Consider the following 21,460-nt stretch of genomic DNA (forward strand, 5'->3'; position numbering starts at 1 on the left):
CCAGAGGGAAAGAAACCCACTTTGGCACAGAGACGCTAACTCTGTCCTAACTTATCTTGCAGAAAGGCAGCAGGAGATGATACAGCTCCCAGGACAGGAAACAGGCAAATCACCAGGAAAAAAACCACACGTGGAACATTTTTAAGAAAAGATGTGCTCTCTTTCCCTTTTCTTTCTCTCATTATCAGCCTTTGCCTGAAAACACACCCCCAAACTTAAGCTCATATCCTATTTACCACTATAAACATGCCAACAGGCTATTAATTTAATTAATATATGCTCAGTACACTGTGTTTAAAGAGGCAAAGAAGCTACAGTTCATTTCAGAATTACTCCCTTTTTTTTTAATGGTGACATTTTAAAATAATTTAAATACTGAAATGTATTCATTCATTTGCTCTACTGCTTGGCACCGTGCTAGGCATGAAATGTGGGAAGAAGCAAAGATGATGTGATCTTGAATGAGCGGGCTAGGAGAAGAAAGAGACAGATATCAAAACAGAGCAAGGTCAAGTACACTAAAATAGAGAACCTAAATGGATAAGAAAATATCTGGGAAAGGACAACTAACAATTTAGGTTTTAGTTACTGGGAAAATACAACAACTTTAGAGGCTTCCTAACAGCTAAGGTAGTACCTTTCCCTTTTAGAATCAGTGAATAGTCCACACAAGGAATCACAGACTATGGCAAAGTCTTACCTTCTATTTAAATGTGTTTATGAAGCTACATTTTTATTGAAAGCCATAACCTGCTCAGTGACATCATTTCTACCCTTAGGAAATTTTTCTAAAGAAGTAAAAGGATACATATAAAAAATATTCACCATCTTTTTTCATAATCAAAAAAAAAACTTAAATACAGGAGGATGATTAAGTATATTGTAGATTATCTCCTTAAAAATGAAGTATGAAGACTATTATAATAAGGAAAAATGTTTCTGACATACTAACTTTTAAAAACTGGTATCAAAACTGTAGAGACACTATAGTTGCACCTACATTATAGATGAAACCTATCAACAAATAGGGAAGGAAATAGAAAATGCAGAAATAAAAACAGCTATTAAGGTGTTAGGAAAATATGTGTGTTTTCACCACTACCCTCCATTTTAAAATTTCATTTTATGTGAGTTTCATAACACTTCAGTGATAAATAGACTTATTTTCAAAGCTCTGTCCTAATGTACCATGTCTTTGTAATCCTGAGCCCAGAGAAAACCACGGAGCCAAGAAAAGCAAAAAAAAAAAAAACAAGCAAAAAAAAACAACCAAACCCACAAATGCAGTGATTTTTAAAGAATCATTGGGTAAAAAGAGAAATACCAGGTGGGAAGAAGCAGACCTGAGGCTTTCTCAGGAGAAAGAGGTCTAAACAGAGACAAAGAGATGGTCATGTGGGAGGGAGAGAAAATGACCCCCTCTGCCCATGTGAAAATGAATCCATGAGAAGACCACTGAGGGGTGGGGGGAGGGTATAGCTCAGTGGTAGAGAGCATGCTTAGCATGCATGAGGTCCCAGGTTCAATCCCTAGTACCTCCATTAAAAAAATTAATAATAAATAAACAAACCTAGTTACCTCCCTCCCTGCAAATTAAAAAAAAATAGGAAGACCTCTGCCACGGGGCCACAAACACTCCGCTCCCCTCCCCGCCCTGCCAAGTCCTGGGGAAGAGAGAGGCTAAAGACCAGGAACAAAAATCCTTCCTGAGGACTCACTTCAAAACTAAACAAGGAAGAGGGTGAGAAAACCGCTGACTGCTGAGACACAGGGAGCTCCAGGGACTTACCAGACTGCAGCTTTTAACCCCAAGAAAGGCACAAAGACAAGACCCAAGCCCTTGGAGGAAAAGCAGCTGGAAGTGAAAGTTAAATACTAACAAGTCACCTTTATTTTCTCATGAGCGCTCGGTTTGTTTGTTTGGCTTTGCTCTACATTGTGTATCTTTTATTTGTTGGGCTGTTCCTACAAACTGAAGCTTACAAGGAACTAAATTTCAAAATTATGCCCAAAATACAGGTGATGATGTTACTGCAAATATCAAAACATCTAAATGGGTGCAGTTCTGTCCATTTCTGATTCTCAATGAGACTCATTCCCAAAAAAAGAATGTAGACGTTCAATACCTATTCTTGCTCTCCAGTCATGTCACATGTATGTATCTAACACCTCAACAGGATGGTAATTTAACTCAGAGAAGAGATAATAACTGCCTCTGAAAAAACCCATAATAATGAACAAAGGAATGCAGAAGAAGGAGTCAACCTTATCCACTGAATCATAGATTGATAATAATACTCAATAGGGGACAGACTGATAGTGGGTAGAACCCAGATGGGCAGCCTATGTATACTACAGGTAGATTCACTCACTCACTCACTCACTCATACTGCATCATACAGCCATCAAATATTTCCTGAGGGCTGTACGTCCCAGGCACTGGAATAGCTGCCAAGGATATGGTGCTGAGTCAACCATTACCAACCTTACCCTCCTGGAACTTACTGTCTTATGGGATCTTTAAACAAACAAAAACAAACGTAACCTGTGAAAAGTGCTGTAGGAGCATTCACATAATATTAATGACTTTAAAATGTTTTTCCATAAATAGCATTACTTACAAAGTATTTTTGCTCAAAGTTTAAGCTGACTCTATTAGCATTTAGCTCTAAACTCAAATTTACTAGAAATACAGGGAATGGCAGAACAAGTAAATGGACACCATAAGGAAACAATCAGAAAATCAAGAATGTGGCACACTGGGTCTGATCTGGTCTCTTCATAAGATCAGTGGGATAGGAGGAAAAGAGCAGGGAGTAGGGGATGGAGGAAGAAGGGAGGTTATATTAAAATAAATGAACTCTGAGAGTGTTACTAATGAAAGCAATGTGGGATTCTTGATTGGATTCTGGCTTGAGAGAGAAACAACTATAAAATATACCTCAGGGACAACTGGCAAATTCTGAATAAGGACGAGTATTTCTATATACTACAGAAATTAATTTCTTAGATGTGATAATAGTATTGTGGTTGCAAGAAAATTCCCTAATTTTTCAAATGCATGCTGAAGAATTTAGGGGTGAGACACAGTGTTATCTGTAATTCACTCTGAAATGGTTCAGCAAAGAGGAATAGACAGATGGATGGAAAAAAAAAGATGAATGAATGGACAAAAGAAAAAACAAAGTGTATGTGGCAACATGTTGACAACTGTTGGATACGAATTGGGACTCTGTGGGAGTTAATGCATTATTCTTTCTACTTTTCTGTGTGGTTGAAAATTTTCCTAAGACAACATTTTAAAACTACTGCATAAGTGTGGTATATATATACACAACAGAAAACTACTCAGCCATTAAAAAGAATAAAATAATACCACTTACAGCAACATGGATGGACCTAGAAACTGCTGTACTAAGTGAAGTAACCCAGAAAGAGAAAGAAAAATACCAAATGATGGCACTTATATGTGGAATCTTGAAAAATGACAGAGGTGAACTTATTTACAAAACAGAAACAGATTCACAGAAAGAAAACAAACTTACAGTTACCAGTGGGTAAAAGGGGGGTGGGGTGGAGAGATAAAGTGGGAGTTTGGGATTTGCAGATAGTAACTACTATACATAAAAAAGGTAAAAAATAAGGTCCTACTGTATAGCACAGGGAACTATATTCACTACCTTTTAATAGCCTACAATGAAAATGAGTATGACAAGGGATGTGTGTGTACATATATATATATATATATATATATATATATAGCTGAATATGACATACACTAGAAGTTAACACAACATTGTAAACTGACTATATTTCAATCAAAAAAAATAGTAACAAAAACTATTGCATATGATGCTCTTACAGAATACAATCATAGACACAGGTAAAACAAATGCACACAACAGACTATGGCTCCCAGTTCCCCTACCCATCCCATCCTCTCCAGGCACCTGACCCCACCGCCCCACTTACCTCAATCAGAGCCCCCTTCTCCCTGTCTTCAGATCGCTTAGCACTGTCCAATTCATCATGCATTTCTGAGAGCTGGTCCTGGAGATCCCTGATCTCCGTCTGGTGCTGTTCCCGTTCCATCTTCACCTGGAACAGCCTGGCAAGGAAGGAAGCCCATCAGAGAGATTCTACTGGGCTCTGCTTATTTTCATCCAGTCTGCTTTCAGACCTTTAGATGGTCAAGCAGAGCCATCTAAATCCCCAAGGAGCCTCCCATTCTCTGCTCTGCACTTAACAAAAAAAAAATCACAAATCAGAAAGCCACTGGTAAGAACTCATGTCTACAGTCTAATTTGTGCAACAAGACAAAGTGAGAACTGAAACCAATGTAATGGGAAAGGTTACACTGTGACATTTCCTCCCTAAAAGGAGACCAAAAGGTACTAGCATTTAAACACAGAGAATAAGGAATCAGCAAAAAGAGCACAACTTTTTTGATAAATGTTTTCACTAAAACCACCCCACACCCTACCCCCCGACCCCACCCCTAGTACTCTAGATCAGAAGAGTCAGCAAATTATGGCCCATGGGCCAGTCTGGCCGACTGCCTGCTTTTATAAATAAAGTTTTATTGGAACACAGCCATGCTCATTCATTTATGTATTGCTTATGGTCGTTTGCACAATACAATGGTGGAACTGAACAGTTCCAACAAAGACCATATGGCCCATAAATCCTAAAGCATTTACTACCTAACAGGAAAAGTTTGCCAATCTCTACTCTAAATCAAACTCACAACTATTCTACCTTTTTATTTTGTAAAATCTTTACAGCACTCTAAATTTTGTTTCTTACCAACTTCTTTTCTGAAATTAACCTCTAAGAACGTCTTAATTGCAAACACTACACCATCAAAATGGCAAAGATAATCAAATGCTTTTATTACATAATGTCGTACTTTTCTTGAATTTCCCTTTAGATTTCACTCCTGCTTAACCTTTCACTTAAGGTGTCTGCCATGGCCACCGGGCTTCATAGCACTGTTCATTTTCAGACTTTGATTTCAAATCCTTTTGTCACAGATTTTAATACAACACAGTGGCAGGGCCATCTCGGGCTTGACTTTTTCTCTGCAGAATCAAAAGAAGTATAAGCACTAGTCACAATGACCAGCACCACGCAAGACAAAACCCAGACCCTGGGAGACTGTGGAGGTCATGTGACAAGTGCTGTCTGAAGACTGCACCCAGGCTCCTTGAAATCTGTCTTTAGATATCACCACTCGGTACTCCCTGCTTCTCACCCACCTGCTGTGAGATCCACTCTAAGGGCTGCAACCTTACAAAACATCTTTTAAGGTGTACAGAGAATTTTTAGATTGTTAACCCTTCTGCTTACCAGTCTACACATGCCACCAGGTCTACAATTTTATGAGAATAAGAGAAAAGGAAGGGTCTGCAGCCCCTATAAATAGGTGGAAGGTTGGGTAGTATTAAATGGACAAAAAGGTTCTGGCTCCCTGGGCACAGGAACCCAGGCAGGGCATGTCTGGGCTCGAACTTACTCCTCCAGGTGTCTCCGCAGCTCCCCTTCACTCTCCTCCAGTCGTCGCTGCAGCTCAGCGTTCTCTTCCACCTGACTGTCATGTTGGCTTTGGAGCGCTTCTAAGTTTGCTTTCATTCTCTCTCTCTCCTCTTTGATATTCTGTTGATTCTAATATGAATATGCATGATTTTAAAGTACCTCCACTGTACATTAAAGTTACCCCACGGAAGCCTCCTTCTAATCTATGATGGACTCTATGTCCCTGCACTTATATTATTAAACAATTTAACAGAACTATGTAATTAAGGCATAGGAGTTCATAACTAGAAAGAACACCGAACACTTAGTGAACTGTAAACACCAACACAGCTAGATCACATTCTGCTATTACTATTACTTAATCCAGATGTTTCATACACATTTAGTTTCTGATCAGGCTGCCTGAATCCAACAGTGTTTCTATTAGTATGTCAAAGCCAACAGTCTGTGTATGCTTTGGTTACTTAAAAATAAGTTCTTTGGACAGCAGAAACTAAATATACAGGAATGTACTCAGTGCTGGGAGTAATGTTACTTTCGGGGAAAAAAAAAAAATCTTATTTTCACTTCACTTGAGCATCCCAAGGTGCTTAAAATATTCTTTATCAAGCAAAATAGAAATGAAAAAAAAAAGGGGCATTAAGGAAAAAATCTGATACCTTGACTTCCAATTGAAGCTGTCTCTGAAGTTCAGCCACTTCTGTCATCAACTTGTTTTTCTGTTCCAAGAGATCTTTGACTTCAGATGAAGAATTAGAAGCCTACGATTAATTGAAAAGATACCCTAATTTAAATGTTCAAGATGCTTTATTTCAATTCTCTTTCCCCAAAAATATAATCAGAGCAGTAACACTAAACATCTTACGATCCAATTCAAATGTAAACCCCTACAGAGACCCTTCTGTGATTTCACAGGCAGAGTTAATCATGCCAGCCTTGGAGGTCCCGTGAACTTTACTTTATAGCACTTATCCCAGTTACAGGAATTATTTCATCAGATATCTCAACACTGGTCCAGTACAACTACAACATTTTTTGATGGAAACTGACAAGTAAGTCTAATGTTTATATGGAAAGGCAGAAGACCTAAAACAGCCAAGACAATCTTGAAGAAAGAAGTTGGAGGATGTGCATTACCGGATTTCAAGGCTTACTATAAAGTTACAGTAATTAAAACTGTATGGTATTAGCACAAGAAGAAACAAGTAGACCAATGGAACCAAACGGAGTGTCTAAGTGCTAGAAAGGATAAAACTACTAGAACTGGCACATATTACTGGTGGGAGCATAGACGGTTTCAACCGTTCTGTAAAAGCTTCTGGCAGTACTTAAAAGCTAAACATATGCCTACTTTACGACACAGTAATTTGACATCTAGGTATATACCCAAATGAGTGAATAGTATTTATCAAAAAAAAAAAAATGTACAAGAAGGTCCATGGAAGCTTTACTTATAATAGCCAAATACTGGAAATATCCATCAAGAGTGTATACTATGGTGGATTCATCCAATGGAAAACTTCAGTAAAAAGGAGCTTCTGATAAATGCAACATTAATGAATCTTGCTGACATAATGTTTAAGAAATGAAGCCAGACGTAAAAGAGTAAATATCGCAAAATTTTATTTAGATAAAACTCAAGAAAAGTCAAGTTAATTTATGAGACAGAAGTCACAATGTGATTACTGCAGAAGGGAAGGGATGTGATTGATTTGGAAGGGACACAAGAAAACCTTCTGGGGTGATGGGTGTGTTTTCTTGATCTGGGTGGTGGCTGTATGGGTACATACCTGTTAAAACTTCAATGAACTATACAGTAAGACTTGTGCAATTTATACTATGTAAGTTATACCCCAATAAAAACAGCTTAAAAAGGTAAGTATCAGTATTTGTTGAAGACTCATCTTTTGTGTGAAGTCATACACAAAGCCCATGTCTGTGTTCCCAAGGCCCTTTGTACATACATCTGTTACAGAATTTTCACAGCATTGGGGATGATTACCCTGCTAACTGCCAGTGAGATTTTTACACCTCACTTTCTGCATATACTTATATGCAACACGCAAGTAGTAAATACAAGTATGTTGGCTAAACTGACTGTCTTCTTTTAGGTGTTACATTTCCATAACGGGGAGAGGAGCCTGATTGAATATTAATAGGATCTCACTTTTCCCCCTATGGATTTAACAACAAGATGACACTCTCAAAAGGGTTTGGCTTAAAATCCCACAGTAACATTGTTAGAAAACTACAAATAGGGGAGGGGTAAAGATAGGCAGAATCAAAACTAGAAAAAGCAGTGTCTTAACCACAAATAGACTCACAGACACAGAAAACAAACTGTGGTTACCAGTGGGGAAGGGGAGGAAGGGATAGATTAGGAGTTTGGGATTAACAGATACATATTACTATACATAAAATAGGTAAATAACAAGGACCTACTATATAGCAAAGGGAACTATGTTCAATTTCTTACAATAAGTTGTAATGGAAAGAATCTGAAAATATATGTATGTATATGTATAATTGAATTGCTTTGCTGTACACCTGAAATTAACATTGTAAATCAACTATACTTCAATAAAAAAATAAGAATAGAGAAAAGGGAAGGGGAGGGTATAGCTCAAGTGGTAGAGTGCATGCTTAGCATGCATGAAGTCCTGGGTTCAATCCCCAGTATATCCATTAAAAATAAATAAATAAATAAATAAACAAAGAAACAAACCAAATCCCCTCCCCCGGCCAAAAAAAAATTATTTAAAAAAAAAAAAAAAAAGGAAACCGTAAGTAAAACAGAATGGGAGAAAATTTTTGCAGATGAAACTGACAAAGGCTTGATCTCCAGAATATATAAGCAGCTCATAAGACTTAGTAAGAAAAAAATCAACCCAATCCAAAAATGGGCAAAGACCTAAACAAGCAATTCTCCAATGAAGACATACAAATGATCAATAGGCACATGAAAAAATGCTCAGTATCACTAATTATCAGAGAAATGCAAATCAAAACTACAATGAGGTATCACCTCACACTAGTCAGAATGGCCATCATTCAAAAGTCCACAAATGACAAATGCTGGAGAGGCTGTGGAGAAAAGGAAACCCTCCTACACTGCTGGTAGGAATGCAGTTTGGTGCAGCCACTGTGGAAAACAGCATGGAGATTCCTCAAAAGACTAGGAATAGGCTTACCATATGACCTAGGAATCCCGCTCCTGGGCATATATCCAGAAGGAACCCTACTTCAAAATGACACCTGCACCCCAATGTTCATAGCAGCACTATTTACAATAGCCAAGACATGGAAACAGCCTAAATGTCCATCAACAGATGTGGTATACTTATACAATGGAATACTATTCAGCCATAAAAACCGACAACATAACACCATTTGCAGCAACATAGAATGACATTCCCCAGGAACATCCAAATGAAGTAAGCCAGAAAGAGAAAGAAAAATACCATATGAGATCACTCATATGTGGTATCTAAAAAAAAAAAAATACAAAACAGAAACAGACTCATAGACATAGAATACAAACTTGTGGTTGCCAAGGGGGAGGGGGTGGGAAGGGACAGACTGGGATTTCAAAATGTAGACTAGATAAACAAGATTATACTGTATAGCACAGGGAAATATATACAAGATCTTGTGGTAGCTCACAGAGAAAAAAAATGTGACAATGAATACATGTATGTTCATGTATAACTGAAAAATTGTGCTCTACACTGGAATTTGACACAACATTGTAAAATGGCTATAACTCAATAAAAAATGTTAAAAAGAAACACAAATAAAACACTTCATTCTGCACTGGAAAAAAAAAAAAAACATGGGGTGTGGGAAAGAAAGTAAAGGAAAACAAAGTTTCTATGGGTTTATGTAGGCTGGAATAAAATGCAGCTAATGTGAAAAAAAAAAAAGGCAGTGTCCTGGCTCTCATGCACTTGAATCCAAGTGTGAGTCATGCATGAACTTAGAATGAGGTACTTCCTCATCTACTCCTATGAAATAGACCAGAAATCAACAGTCAACAAAAATAGGACTTTCAATAGTCTAAGGCAAAATGAGAACAACCTACTTTAGAAATATAAATCTAACCCAGTGAGGGAAATTGTAGATTGTTCTTTCCCAAACAAAAACTGCCTGCTTCACTGCATTCCCATATGCTTTTAGCCCAGAAGGAAGGGTCTTCTTGCAGGAAATCACTTAACTGACACCAAAATAAAAAATTCCAAAACCTTTGCCAGCAAATAATCAGATTCACAAAATGGGAGAAAAGAGGAGTGGGCAATTAAGCAGTCACGGCACTGTGATCAGAGCCAGAAGTCTAAGAGCTTAAGTCCATCTTTCCATTATCTCTCTTTTGATTAAGAAGCAATAGCTTCTTAATTTGTCTCCCCTCCTCTAATCTTACCTCTCTCCAAAAGCTGCAAAGGAATGAATTTTTATGAATACGACACTATTTATTGCTGTTGAAAGCCCATCAGTGGTAGCCCATCACCTTCAGCCTGAAATAGAAACTGATGGGATATACAAGGTGCTTCCTATCTGGTCCCCACACTCTGGCTCTCTTCCAGCCACACTAAATTACCTCCAGTCCCCTAGACGTGGCAAACACACCTCTTTATAGTTCATATTTGTTTGTGCTGTTCCCTCTACCTAGAACGTTCTGCCTTCCCTTCTCTGGGAGAACCCTATCATCTTTTGAGACATCATGAGTGTTATCAACTCCAGAAAGGCTACCCTGACTTCCCTAGTCTGGACTGGATACCCCTAGTCTGGGACCACAGTGACAATCTTAACATCAAGACTGAAGGATGCATTCTCCAAGAGAATATGCAGGCAAATGAAAAGCAGGAGTCATGGTGATCATTTGGATTTAGCCAAAAAAAAAAAACCCTAACCTAATTTTAAAAACTGTGTAGAGCTCCTGAAGCTTGCCTATAATTACACAAGGTGTATAATTTAAAGACTTCTCAGTGGGAATCGTGTGTATATGTTTAGATTAATACATAGTATGTTTAGATTAATACATAAAATATTTATATATATATTTTATTTATAAAAATAAATACAAAATATTTAAAATATACCTATATATAACTATATATTTTAATGTTATACATATGGATAACTAAATGGTTTTATTTGATGCCAGAGCAGCATCGTGGGTCAGCTGAGCACAAGAGGAATACTGAACAGTAGAGAAAAAAGGATAGCTGATGCCTAAAAATACCCTTTATTCAGATACCTCCAAAGTTAAAAAAGAAGCTATAGACAAATTCCCTGTTATCTGCATCTGGGATCTCCTTCCTCCCAGGGCAGAACTTTTCCCAGAAGGGGACAGGGAAGATGCCTAAGCAAGAAACGGATCCCAATTCAAGCTGGTACAGGATTGAGGAACAAGACTTTAGTCGTTCCCCTTCAATAATGCTTCCTTTCAGGGCACCAAGGATGTCTAGCAAATAGGAGATGACTCCTTCTTTAACAAAAAAAATCTCCAAGTCTCAACTCAAATTCAGCATAAAACATTAAGCAGGCAGTTTTTTTTTTTTTTAAAAAGAACTTGGCACCACGCCACTCCTTCCTTTCCGTTCCGCCCATGCTGGTCGGCTCCACCAGCCTCTCTTTGTATGCTCCTCTCTGACTCTCTAATTTCTTACTCTGTGAAGTTTGAGAGCTTGGGTCCAAGCCCGTTCACACTTACCTTCCGAATCTGCCTATGATTATGCTCGGGTTCCCCACCGTTGCTTCATTTCACTCCTCCTATTCTTTTGCCTTTCTAAATTTCACCACCTACTTGTCTCATCCCATTCTATTTTAGAGAGTTTTTTTAAAATAAAACTTATTAAAACCTTTCTGGAAAAAAAGGCAGGGTGCAAATTAGTAATATGTAAAACGTGCTCTTCCATCATCGGTTCTGCTCACTACTCAGGGAAACTCCCCCTTAATTGCTGTGACCAAACATACAGACTGAAGAAAGCAATCTGTTTGCCACGTTTTGTGTGAAATGCCTGCTACAAAACACAAAGCTGCGACTCACTTGATTATTTCCTTGTGTGCTCCCGGCTGCTCGAGACTTCAAAGTCTGGATTTTCTCGAAGACCAGGTTGACTTTCCTCTTAGTAGCATCATCATTATCGGTGCTTCTAGAAAAGAGGCAACAGAAAAAAATAAAACAGGGAAGGCACAACCATTGGTCTTAGAACACAAACAGCAAGCCCTTTAAGAAAATAAATTATAAGAGACATGAATTAATTAAGGCTGTGGACACAACTAGTGAGAGGAGAGTAGGATGGATGGTGTATTTTTCTCCCAATAAATTGTTCTGTGTTACCATTTGATTTGTGAGAGGGGTTCCCATTTCCAAACATGCGACAGAGACACAACAACATTCTAAATAAGCGTGGAGAAGACATCTGGTGAAAATTAGTCATTTGTTGCTTGCTTGATTCAAACGACTTAGATTCACTCCAATAAGGAATTTTTCTTGGACGAGTGTCACACAAGGGATGATCCAGTGATCTTAACTTGTTTTAGTCTATGTTGGAAACAATAAATCCCCCAAGCCAAGGTTGTCAACATGGTAACCCTTTGTCTAGACTGTCACAGGTGATGGTCAGATCAAGCTCCATTAACGGCTACCACTCTATCACACATACCTGGCACTTAGGAAATTTAAGTTTCCTTAAATACATACCTCCCACTGAAGTGTGTCTCACCAGTCTCTCAATAAATCATGGACCAAAAATATAAAAGAATGTAGAGGGAGAATTTTAAATGTTAAAAGTTCTTCTGCCTTCATCTTAACATAGTAAAACCCTTCACAGAAAGATACTAATAACTAGTTCTTAGCTTGAAGAATCTATTTCCTTTTTGTTTCCTCAAAAGAGCCTCTATCTTATATTTTGAACTGTTCTATCAGCTCTGTATTACTGACAGAAAATTGTAAGACACAACACAAAACTATGAAGTGTTTTAATACCAAGTATCTGCCAAGTGACTTTCAGTCACGTTAGAGTACAAAGATTTTTTTCTTTTTAATCATATCTAATGAGAGAATTGAAACAGAAACATCAAATTCCTGGCCTAGAATTCCAGCTTAGTTGGTATCTAAGCATGGACTGAAAACCAGATTATTTAAACTCAGCCTTCCAGATAAGTAAGTGGAAAGCACTGATTTTCAATGACTCATACATGCTTTAAAAATAATGGAAGCCGGGGCTCCCAGCCAAAGTCAACTCTGGGGAGGGGAGGAGGTGTTTCTATTTGCAACTTCAATGAGGGACGACTGATTACCCCCATGTGCATCAAGACGAACTCAAGGTGATAGCAGACTGAATTCAAAACTGCATAGTAGACATTCTTCCCTATCTTTGAATTTGTTTCTGAAACAGTTAAGAGTCATTTTTAAAACAGATTCATTTTTAACTTTTAAAGTATGACGTTCTTCTCTCCCCTCCCTCCCTCTGCTCATCAGCCCCTCCATCGAAGACGTAAAAGCTGTTGTGAAAACTCTGGCAATTGAGTCCTAACCCGCAAATGGCTCACACAGGGCAGGACGGGAGGGCAAACACAAGGTCTCAGAAAAAAATTAAGAGGCCCACCAGAAAGGACAATACTTTGCTCCTTTAAGGAAAATCACTAACCCTTCTTTGAGGTAATTGTAAAGTATCTGCTTGGCCGTCTCCTCATTGGTTTGTTGAGTGAGCTCTTGCTGGCCCTTTAACAGATCCGGCGTGGCCTGGAACACAATGTCTGTTATTAGATCACCAGATGATGTTTCCAGGAAGAAGACAAAAACCCCAGAGCAGAAACTTCCAAACACATTCCTACTTTCCAAAAACGATCCCTCAGGTAAGGATGTTCATTACAACTGGTTCTACCACTTAGGAGAACTGTAACCTTGGGCATGTTACTTAACTTTTCCTCACCTATGTTCTGGCCTGTAAATAGTACCTGCCTTCACGTTGGTGCAATCTCATAATACATAACAAATAGTGATAGGCACTTACCAACCTTATTATCATTTTTATCATTATCATTTTTTTTTATTGTAAATACCAAAACACTAAATGTACCACTTAAATGAATTCCATCACTTCAGGATAAACCTGAATGAGGATTAACCTAATTTCTCAGGACAGAAATTAACCCAGTCACTCTGTATCAAGAGGAAAATAAACATATCTAAACAAACCGAAGCATGGAGTCTCTTGTTTTTCGAAACAAACTCTGCATACAGATTTTACACATACATGAAAAGAAAAATCAAGCCTTCTTAAGGGTTTGACAAGTTACTTTACAGACAAGAACAAGAACAGGAATCCAGCAGTAGTTGAATTAATTCAGAAAACCAAACGACTGTCAGTAGATCATAATCTACGGGAAAACTCTTTAAAAAAAATTATATATATATATATATATATATGGTGCAATTACTGATTCAGGATGGAGGATATGTATTCCTACAGCCAGGATGTAGATCATTTAGAAGGAACAAAAAGACTCCCACCAGTATTACCTGAGTATTGGAGGTGGAAGTAAATGTCTTCACATAAATCCGCTTGGTACCAGAATCAGGGGAAGTTGCTGGTGCCCGATTCTGTAGCATCAACGTAGCTGTGGCCGTTTTGATTTCCTCCTCCTTAGCCTGTGCTGGGAGGGAAGATGGGCGCACAGTCGGATTTTCCGGACCACCTCTGTTTTCCGGAACTTCCCCATCTTTGTTCTGCGGGGGCTGCGGCGGCCTGGGCTGGGCTCCCTGCAGCCTGGCGAAGGCGCGGCCCGCGCCCTGCCTCCCGCGGTGCTCCTGCACCTGCGCCCTCTGCGGGCACACCTGTGACGGCCGCAGCAGGTGCTCGCTGGACTTGCCCAGGTTCCTGCTAAACTCATTCAGGTACTCCGAGTTCCCCTGGAGACCGAAAGGAAAGGCACTATCCACGCTTCGAGACCTCTTCCTGTCTTCGGGGTTGATTCTGTTTCGCTTCCCGGACCTGCCTCTTCTCTGCAGCCCAGGTTTCTGGTCAAATTTTTCAATTAACTGATCCACGCCAGGAATCGATCCCGTATCAATATCCCGCCCAGTTCCAGGCAAGAAGGGGATGTATCTTCTGTTTTCATGACGGTTCACGTTTTCGGCGTGGATGGCACATTCTTGGTCGTCGAGTAAAAATCTGTACAAAGAGTTGGCTGAAGTGGGCGTGGTGGACGACGAGGAGGATCTCCGAGACCGAGCTCCGTCCAGGACGGGTCCAGCTGAGTCCTGGCGCCGGAAGGGAAGTACATCGGGCCTGATTTTCTTGGCTTCGGGGTGGGCGTGCAGGCTGAGGGCAGGTAGGGGTCTCCCACTAGGGGAAAGGGCGTCCTCTGCCAGCCCTTCCTTACTGCAGCTCTGAACATTCACGCACACGGACGTCTGCTTTTTGGGGTCGTCAATGATAACGGAGCTGCATAGTCGAATGGCCGTCGTGCTGGATTTCGCCCCGTCTTCCAAAGGAGGGCTGGTAGGCTGGGAATGACTAGGTTTGGGTGAGTAAATCCAGGCCTTTTTATTGTTGGTACCGTCTTCTGTTAACGTTTTTAGCCAATTACTCTCAGGAGCCTGGTGATTTTGTAAGTTTAACTCATTCTTTTCGGGATCGTAGGGCTGTAAAAGCTCTGGATGCTTCTGAAAGTTCAGCACGGGAGATGGCTTCATTGGCTCTGCTTTGCGTTCTAGAACTCCATTCTTGCCCTCAAAGAGAGGGGCTTGTTTCAGGTTTCTTACTGGGCTGGGTTGGGCATATGGGTTTTCTGGGAGCTCCAGTTCTTCTGCACTGTTCTCCTCTAGCACAGACCCGTTGCTGGAATGGAGAGGCGGGGTATTCATCACTGGAGGTGGAAATGATGGCCCGTTTTCAGAAAAAGATGGACCTGCCAGACACCGCTCTGTATTATTGAGAACTATGTAGGGGTGACCATCAATCCCCTGTACCCGAATACTGACACCGTAGGAGCCTGCCTTAGAAGGCTGGGAATTCCTGGATTTTTTGGTTTCGTCACTTGCGAGTCTCAGATGGACACCGTACTCCTGCTGCACATGCTGATATTCCTCGAAATACAGCTCCATGGTTCACTGTGCACGCTACCAGAGAAAGATGGAGTAAAAAGAGGACATTAAGTTAGAATTACACCTGTTTAAATGATGCGGGAAAACTTCAAAGTTCAAGGAAAACAAAACACTTGAAACACCAAGGACACTACAGAACCAAATGCTTGTCCCAGCAGGCCTTTCTGGATGCCCGTGGGCACACGTGACCGCGGTGTTTGTCAACACTGGGCTTGAACTCCGGCCTTAGGGTGGATGGCTGGTGAGATGACCTGGCAGAGCTTAATTATTGTTTCTAGCTGACGGGCTGTGCTGGTTACCTTTTTTTTTCCTTAGCTGGTTTCCTCACACTTTATGCTATTTATTTTTAACCAATCGGATGTTCCAGTTACCAGCATCTGAGACCAGGGTACTTTTCCATGAAAATAATTAAGAGCTAAGGCGTTCTGAAGCTCACCATTTTTCTTTTTTTTTATACTCCTAATTTTCCTGTCAAAACAGTCCTTTTCTTTATGCACAACCTTGCTTTGAAATCTTTATCATCATTTATTTGGCTGTACTGTTTAAAACATTTTTACTTTAAGGAATCAGCTGTATGTGAGACCAACAATGAGTATAAATGATAAAAAATAATTTTCTAACTTTTTTTAATCCAAAAAGTCCAAGTAACATAAGGATCTGAAGAATGTTATTTAAAAAAAACTGTAGACTCTGGGCTCTTTACCTTGTGATGGGTCCGAATGCCAAGAACCACTGCCTCCACCTTTCTGGTGTGTGGCCACCCCTGTCAGAGACTGCTCTCCGATCACCAGGCAGGAGACCCAGCCCTCATTGAGGTTCTCACCAGAAATTCACCTCTGTCACTCTGAAAGACTCTGCCAGCCATGGAAACGCAGAAACAACTGGTCACAGAAAACAGCTGTCTCATTTCTTTCCCTGTTAGTGGCCTTTTTGAGTTTTCTTTCTATTCTGGAGTCCATCTGGTAGCATACTGTCCAAGAAAAGCATCTACTTCATCCACATTTTTGAATTTATTTGCAGAGTTTTGCATTCCCTCTCCTCTCCATTTCTCATTATTTAGTTTTATTTGTACTTTCTTCACTTCTTAATTATGCAGGTAAAATATACATCTATATACCCTTTAAAATTGTTGTTCCCCTAGAGAACTAGTTCTTAGAGTTATCATTTCCTCTTTTTTCATTTTCCAATTTATTGAGTTCTAGTTTCATCATTATCATTTCCTTCTGCTTTCCTTTATTCGGTTATGTTTCCAATTTCTTGACTTGCATGCTTCATTTGTTTATTTTCATTCTTTAATTATATTCCAAAAATTATATTCCCAAAATAGCAACTTCAGAGGAGATTTTTCACCCAGAGGTAGAAAGTCCAGAGCTGGAATGGATGCCAGGATATTTTTGAAGAACACCTCTTCTATTTTTTCCACTCATTTACCTTTAGTATGTATTAGACTTTATGATTAGACTTTATGATTATAAGACAGCTGATCCAGCATCACATATACCAGAACTGTATAACATTTTAAAATAATTTAATTTTTTATCAAAGTTAAACAAGATAGAATGAAAACCTGTACTCTCCAGCTCCCCTTTCCAGTCTGGATCACATTCCTCAGAGGAAACCAACTGCAAATGTAGCTGTTTATACAAGAGTGCTTACCTCCATGTCACTAAGTAATACACTTAGCTGCAATGCAGTCATTTATTTTTTTTCATATGGTAGGTGACCCACACATACAGGTGAATTCCTCATTCTGCCAGCTTCCCAATAATAAAACAGGAGCCAACTGTGTTTACATTATTATGATTCTATAAATATTGGTCATTAAAGAGCCAAATTGTAGACACTGGTCATCTATCCTTTCTTCCAAAGCTTTAACTTTTCTAGAGGTAATACTTGCTATTTTTACTTGTCTTCTATGTACCTATCCTTAAATTTCTTCATCAGCTACATCACGTCTGTTGGACGCTTCCCAGTATTAACTTCCAGATGATCAAGATATTAAATAATTTGGTGATTTGTTCCCCCCGGTGACCTCCCTTGTGCAAACTTCCAACCCCCTTACTTTAGGGTCCGGTCGCTCTCTTCCTACTGTGTTATTTTGTTTCCCAAGTTTCCTGCCTTCCTCCTTAGTTTCCCCAATTGGTCTGATGGAACACACTTCCAGTAACTTTTGAAGAAAAGGTCCAAGGGAGAAAAAATGTTGAGTCCTTGTATTTTGAAAAATGTCTTTATTCTATGCTTACTTTTGAATGATAGTCTAGCTGGATTTAGAATCTAGGTTTGAAATAATTTTCCCTCAGATTTTAAAGTATTAGCTCCATTATCTTCTGGTTTCCAGGGATGCTATTACAAATTCTGGTGCTGTTACGATACCCTTTCTTCTGTGCCCGGCTTGTTTATTTTCCTCTTAGTTTTTAGGACTTTTACTTTGTGCTCAATGTTGTGAAATTTCACAATGATTTTCCCTAGTGAGGATTGTATTAAAGTGGCCAGTTTTATAAAATATGAGCATTTAATATATTCCTTCAATTTGGAAATTCACTTTAGTTCTATTAAATGTTCTTGTGTTATTTCTGTGATAATGTTTAGAGAACCATTTTATTTCGCTCTTGGTGTCTGCATCTAATATATTAGTAATGCTGAACCCTTCAGATCAAATTTCAATTTTTCCTGTTTCTTTTCTCATTTACTTCTCAACTCCATCTTTTTTGTTCTACTTTTTGAGAGATACATCTTCAACTTTTTTTAACTCAAGTATTTAATTTGTAATTTCCATTATTTCTTTACTCTTCTCCGTTTCTCCTTCTTAGGTGCTATTTTCATTTTAGATATGAAAAGAGCTTTTCTCTCTCTTTACCATTATTTTTTTCAAAAAATAAATTTTCTCTGCTGTCTGCAGCATCTCCATCCTCTGCAAGGTTTCTCTTTTCTGCTTTGTTTCAGTCCCTATCTTTCATGTTAAAAGCCTTTCTAATGTGACTCAGATCTTGGGCTGCCTGATCTTATTTAAAAGGAAAGTAGTAAAAGTAGATTGGAGGCTCTGTATTTATGGAGAAGAGTTATTAGCTGGTGAGCTTCAGGGAATGTCGGGGGGGGGGGGTGCCAAGCTTTCCACTGAGGGACTCGCATATTTCAGTATCTATGGGCATATTTTTCTCCCTGAAGTTGTTTGATTTCCCAAGAAAAGAACCCTGCAATCCATTACTGGGGCTGCACAGGCCTGGCTGCTGGCCTACGGGACAGGGCAGGGGGAGAACATGGAGGTCCCAGCTAGAACTCAATTCAATTCCCACTTTTAGTCATCCACACCGGCTTCCAATACTATACCAGTTCAGCACCCTCGGGGAAGAGACCTCCAGTCTACTGTGGGGGTGAGGAAGAGGACAGGGGCAGGTGGGTGCCAGGGATCCAAGGCCCAGCGTAGAGTCTGGAGGTCTAACTGCTCCAGTCCGCATGGCACTTAAATAACTCCCTAGACACTGGTCCCTCACCCGGCCCCCCACAGTAACTGGTGCCTTCCCCTTCCGAGCCTCTTCGCCGCTCTGCAGGCAAACCATCTCACATCTACACTGTCGGCCACTTGGGCTGAAGCATGTTATCACCCCGATAACTATCCTTCCTCCGTCTGTGTCAGACTCTCCTCCATAAGTCTCTAATGTCATTCTTTGTCTTTGGAGGCTTAATTTCTCTTCCTTTGCTATTTTCTGAGTGAGATTTTGTAAAGGAGATATCTAGTTTATCTAGCTAGATGAGACTAGTAATATTTGTAAAACCCCTTCAATCTGAGAACAAGAACAGCAAACACGCCTCAGACAGAACAACGCGCCAAGGCCAAGACCAAAATGTCCAGGTGCATCTCAATCCCTCAATTCTGAGTAGCACCAGCACGTTTTATTCTGGATCTCCAGTGTTGTTCGTACTCACTAAAGTTTATAACAAATATTTTTTAACAGAAGAGTTTCTGTACAAATTTATTCACTGTGATACTTTTTTAAAATAGTATTTACTAAATGAGATCATTTTATTCACCCATAATCCCCTTTATGCTGACTCTGAATTTTTATGAAAATATTTCTATTATCTATTAATAAAATTCTTTTCTAGGATTTTATAGTCCTTTTATTAGTTGCTGCTAGTACATACAGTCAACACTAATTACATTTCAATCTTTGAGTAAGGCCACCTTGGTTTATTACATTCTTAGCTCCCTGTTAGCAAATTAATCCGCCTATGTGAATTTCATGAGATATCCACAATTTACATTCCTTAACAACAGACCTCAATCCAGTATTTTCACAGAGTGACATTTCTCAGCTGGGCACTGGTGTCATAAGCCAACATGGATTTCCTTCCCAACCACGATGTAACCACTGAATTAGTGAATGGATTTAAGGACAGCTGGTCTCTGTCTTCAGCCACCAGGCCACATGACAACCTACCACGCTCCACAGGCACACTTGTGCAGTCGGGGACTAAGCCTAACCAAGGGCTTACATAATTTGGCAGCAAATGCTGACCAATTCCCAGGATGAAACACTGTGGCACTTGGCAAATAAAAGTGATGCTTTGGAGTGGAAATAATGCTTTGAGGAAAGACCGTTAAATGCTGATAATTGCTTTAGTTAGCAAGATCAATGAGTGTGTTTGTGAGTAAGAACAAAGAGCTTGGCACTTGGAAGAACTACGAACGTATGCCAGATAGCAACATTTCCCCTCACTGGGCCATCACATGTTATCAGCTGAGCCCAGAGATTAGCCCCAGTGCCGGGCCACACCTCCCGCCTCACCACCCTAATTCCCAGTGGTACCTCCAAGCCCTGGAAGTATACTGACCAGCCATTCCAGAGGCCTTCCTGACCACTGCGGATATGCAGCCAGTGAGAAACCTTCCCACATGGTTTGCCCTCCCTCCCTAGGACAGCAGCCACCACCAGCCAGGCCCAAGTACCCAGCATAGCACGTGGCATGGGGCAGGATCTGTGTGTGTGTACGTTTGCTTGGAATGAATACTTCTATCTGATCATACAAGTCACTTAAAAGAGCATCTAAAGCAGGGATGGGGAGCTAGTGAGCCTCAGTGCAGTCTTGAGCTTGATTCCAGGAAATAAGAAGTGAGCCACAAACCAAAAAGTAATTTCCCCTGAGTGGGGCTCAGTGACCGTCTCATTCAGAGGGAAGCCACCGCCCGTCTGGTGAAACACCACAAGTTAACACACAAGTTAAGATGTTCACGCCTAAAGGACTTGCTTGTAGGAGTAGCAGGAAGACATGAATTGTGTGTGCAAATATCCACATTAGACCCTCAGCTACATAAAAGTGAAAAATGAGAGCACAGAATATCCAAGATTAGCAAAATGGTTGCTGGTTTTTCAGTATATTCCTAAACAGGCAGGCTTACCTAAATTAAGCTCTATTTTCTATTTCCTTCTTTCTCTCTTTCTTCCTATCTATCTACCCCATCTATCCATCCACCCATTCTGTAGAAAGAAAAAAAAAAAAGGAAACTGGCCAAACTTTTAAGATTTCAAAGGAAATGTCTCACACACAGGCCTTCAGGATTCTCTGGGAAAACAATTTCAAAAATAAACTTTGTGAGGTTTGAAAATGACACCAGAGTTGCTGCCTACTTTACACAGTTCAGTACGGTTTGAATCTCTTTAAATAAACATGACGACCCGTCCTTGTGGATGGTGTCTGTATCCGCCTCCTTTTGTTGGATTTGAAGCCCCTCTTCTTTCCTTAACAGGTTAGCATTTATATTACCACTTCATTTATGGTGTTCTTATATTTCCAACTTTAATTTTAAAATTC

The 21,460-nt window shown here is 39.8% G+C and overlaps 1 protein-coding gene across 3 annotated transcripts in view; it reads right to left on the reverse strand.

Moving 5' to 3' along the window:
* The window catches only part of CGNL1 (cingulin like 1), a 144,180-nt gene that overhangs the window by 77,778 nt on the left and 44,942 nt on the right, over positions 1–21,460 (reverse strand). For 2 of the 3 annotated variants that reach the window (XM_032481100.1, XM_032481097.1), the window contains exons 2-7: positions 14,063–15,664; positions 13,188–13,282; positions 11,582–11,687; positions 6,195–6,296; positions 5,516–5,664; positions 3,973–4,108 (exon numbers count right to left, since the gene is read on the reverse strand). In XM_032481100.1, the coding sequence (XP_032336991.1) occupies positions 3,973–4,108; positions 5,516–5,664; positions 6,195–6,296; positions 11,582–11,687; positions 13,188–13,282; positions 14,063–15,649 (2,175 nt within the window). In that variant the 5' untranslated portion in view covers positions 15,650–15,664. The remainder of the gene's footprint in view (positions 1–3,972; positions 4,109–5,515; positions 5,665–6,194; positions 6,297–11,581; positions 11,688–13,187; positions 13,283–14,062; positions 15,665–21,460) is intronic. The other variant, XM_032481099.1, reaches the window with a different exon arrangement.

Source organism: Camelus ferus, chromosome 6, assembly GCF_009834535.1.
Source record: "Camelus ferus isolate YT-003-E chromosome 6, BCGSAC_Cfer_1.0, whole genome shotgun sequence".
Classification (NCBI taxonomy): Eukaryota; Metazoa; Chordata; class Mammalia; order Artiodactyla; family Camelidae; genus Camelus; species Camelus ferus.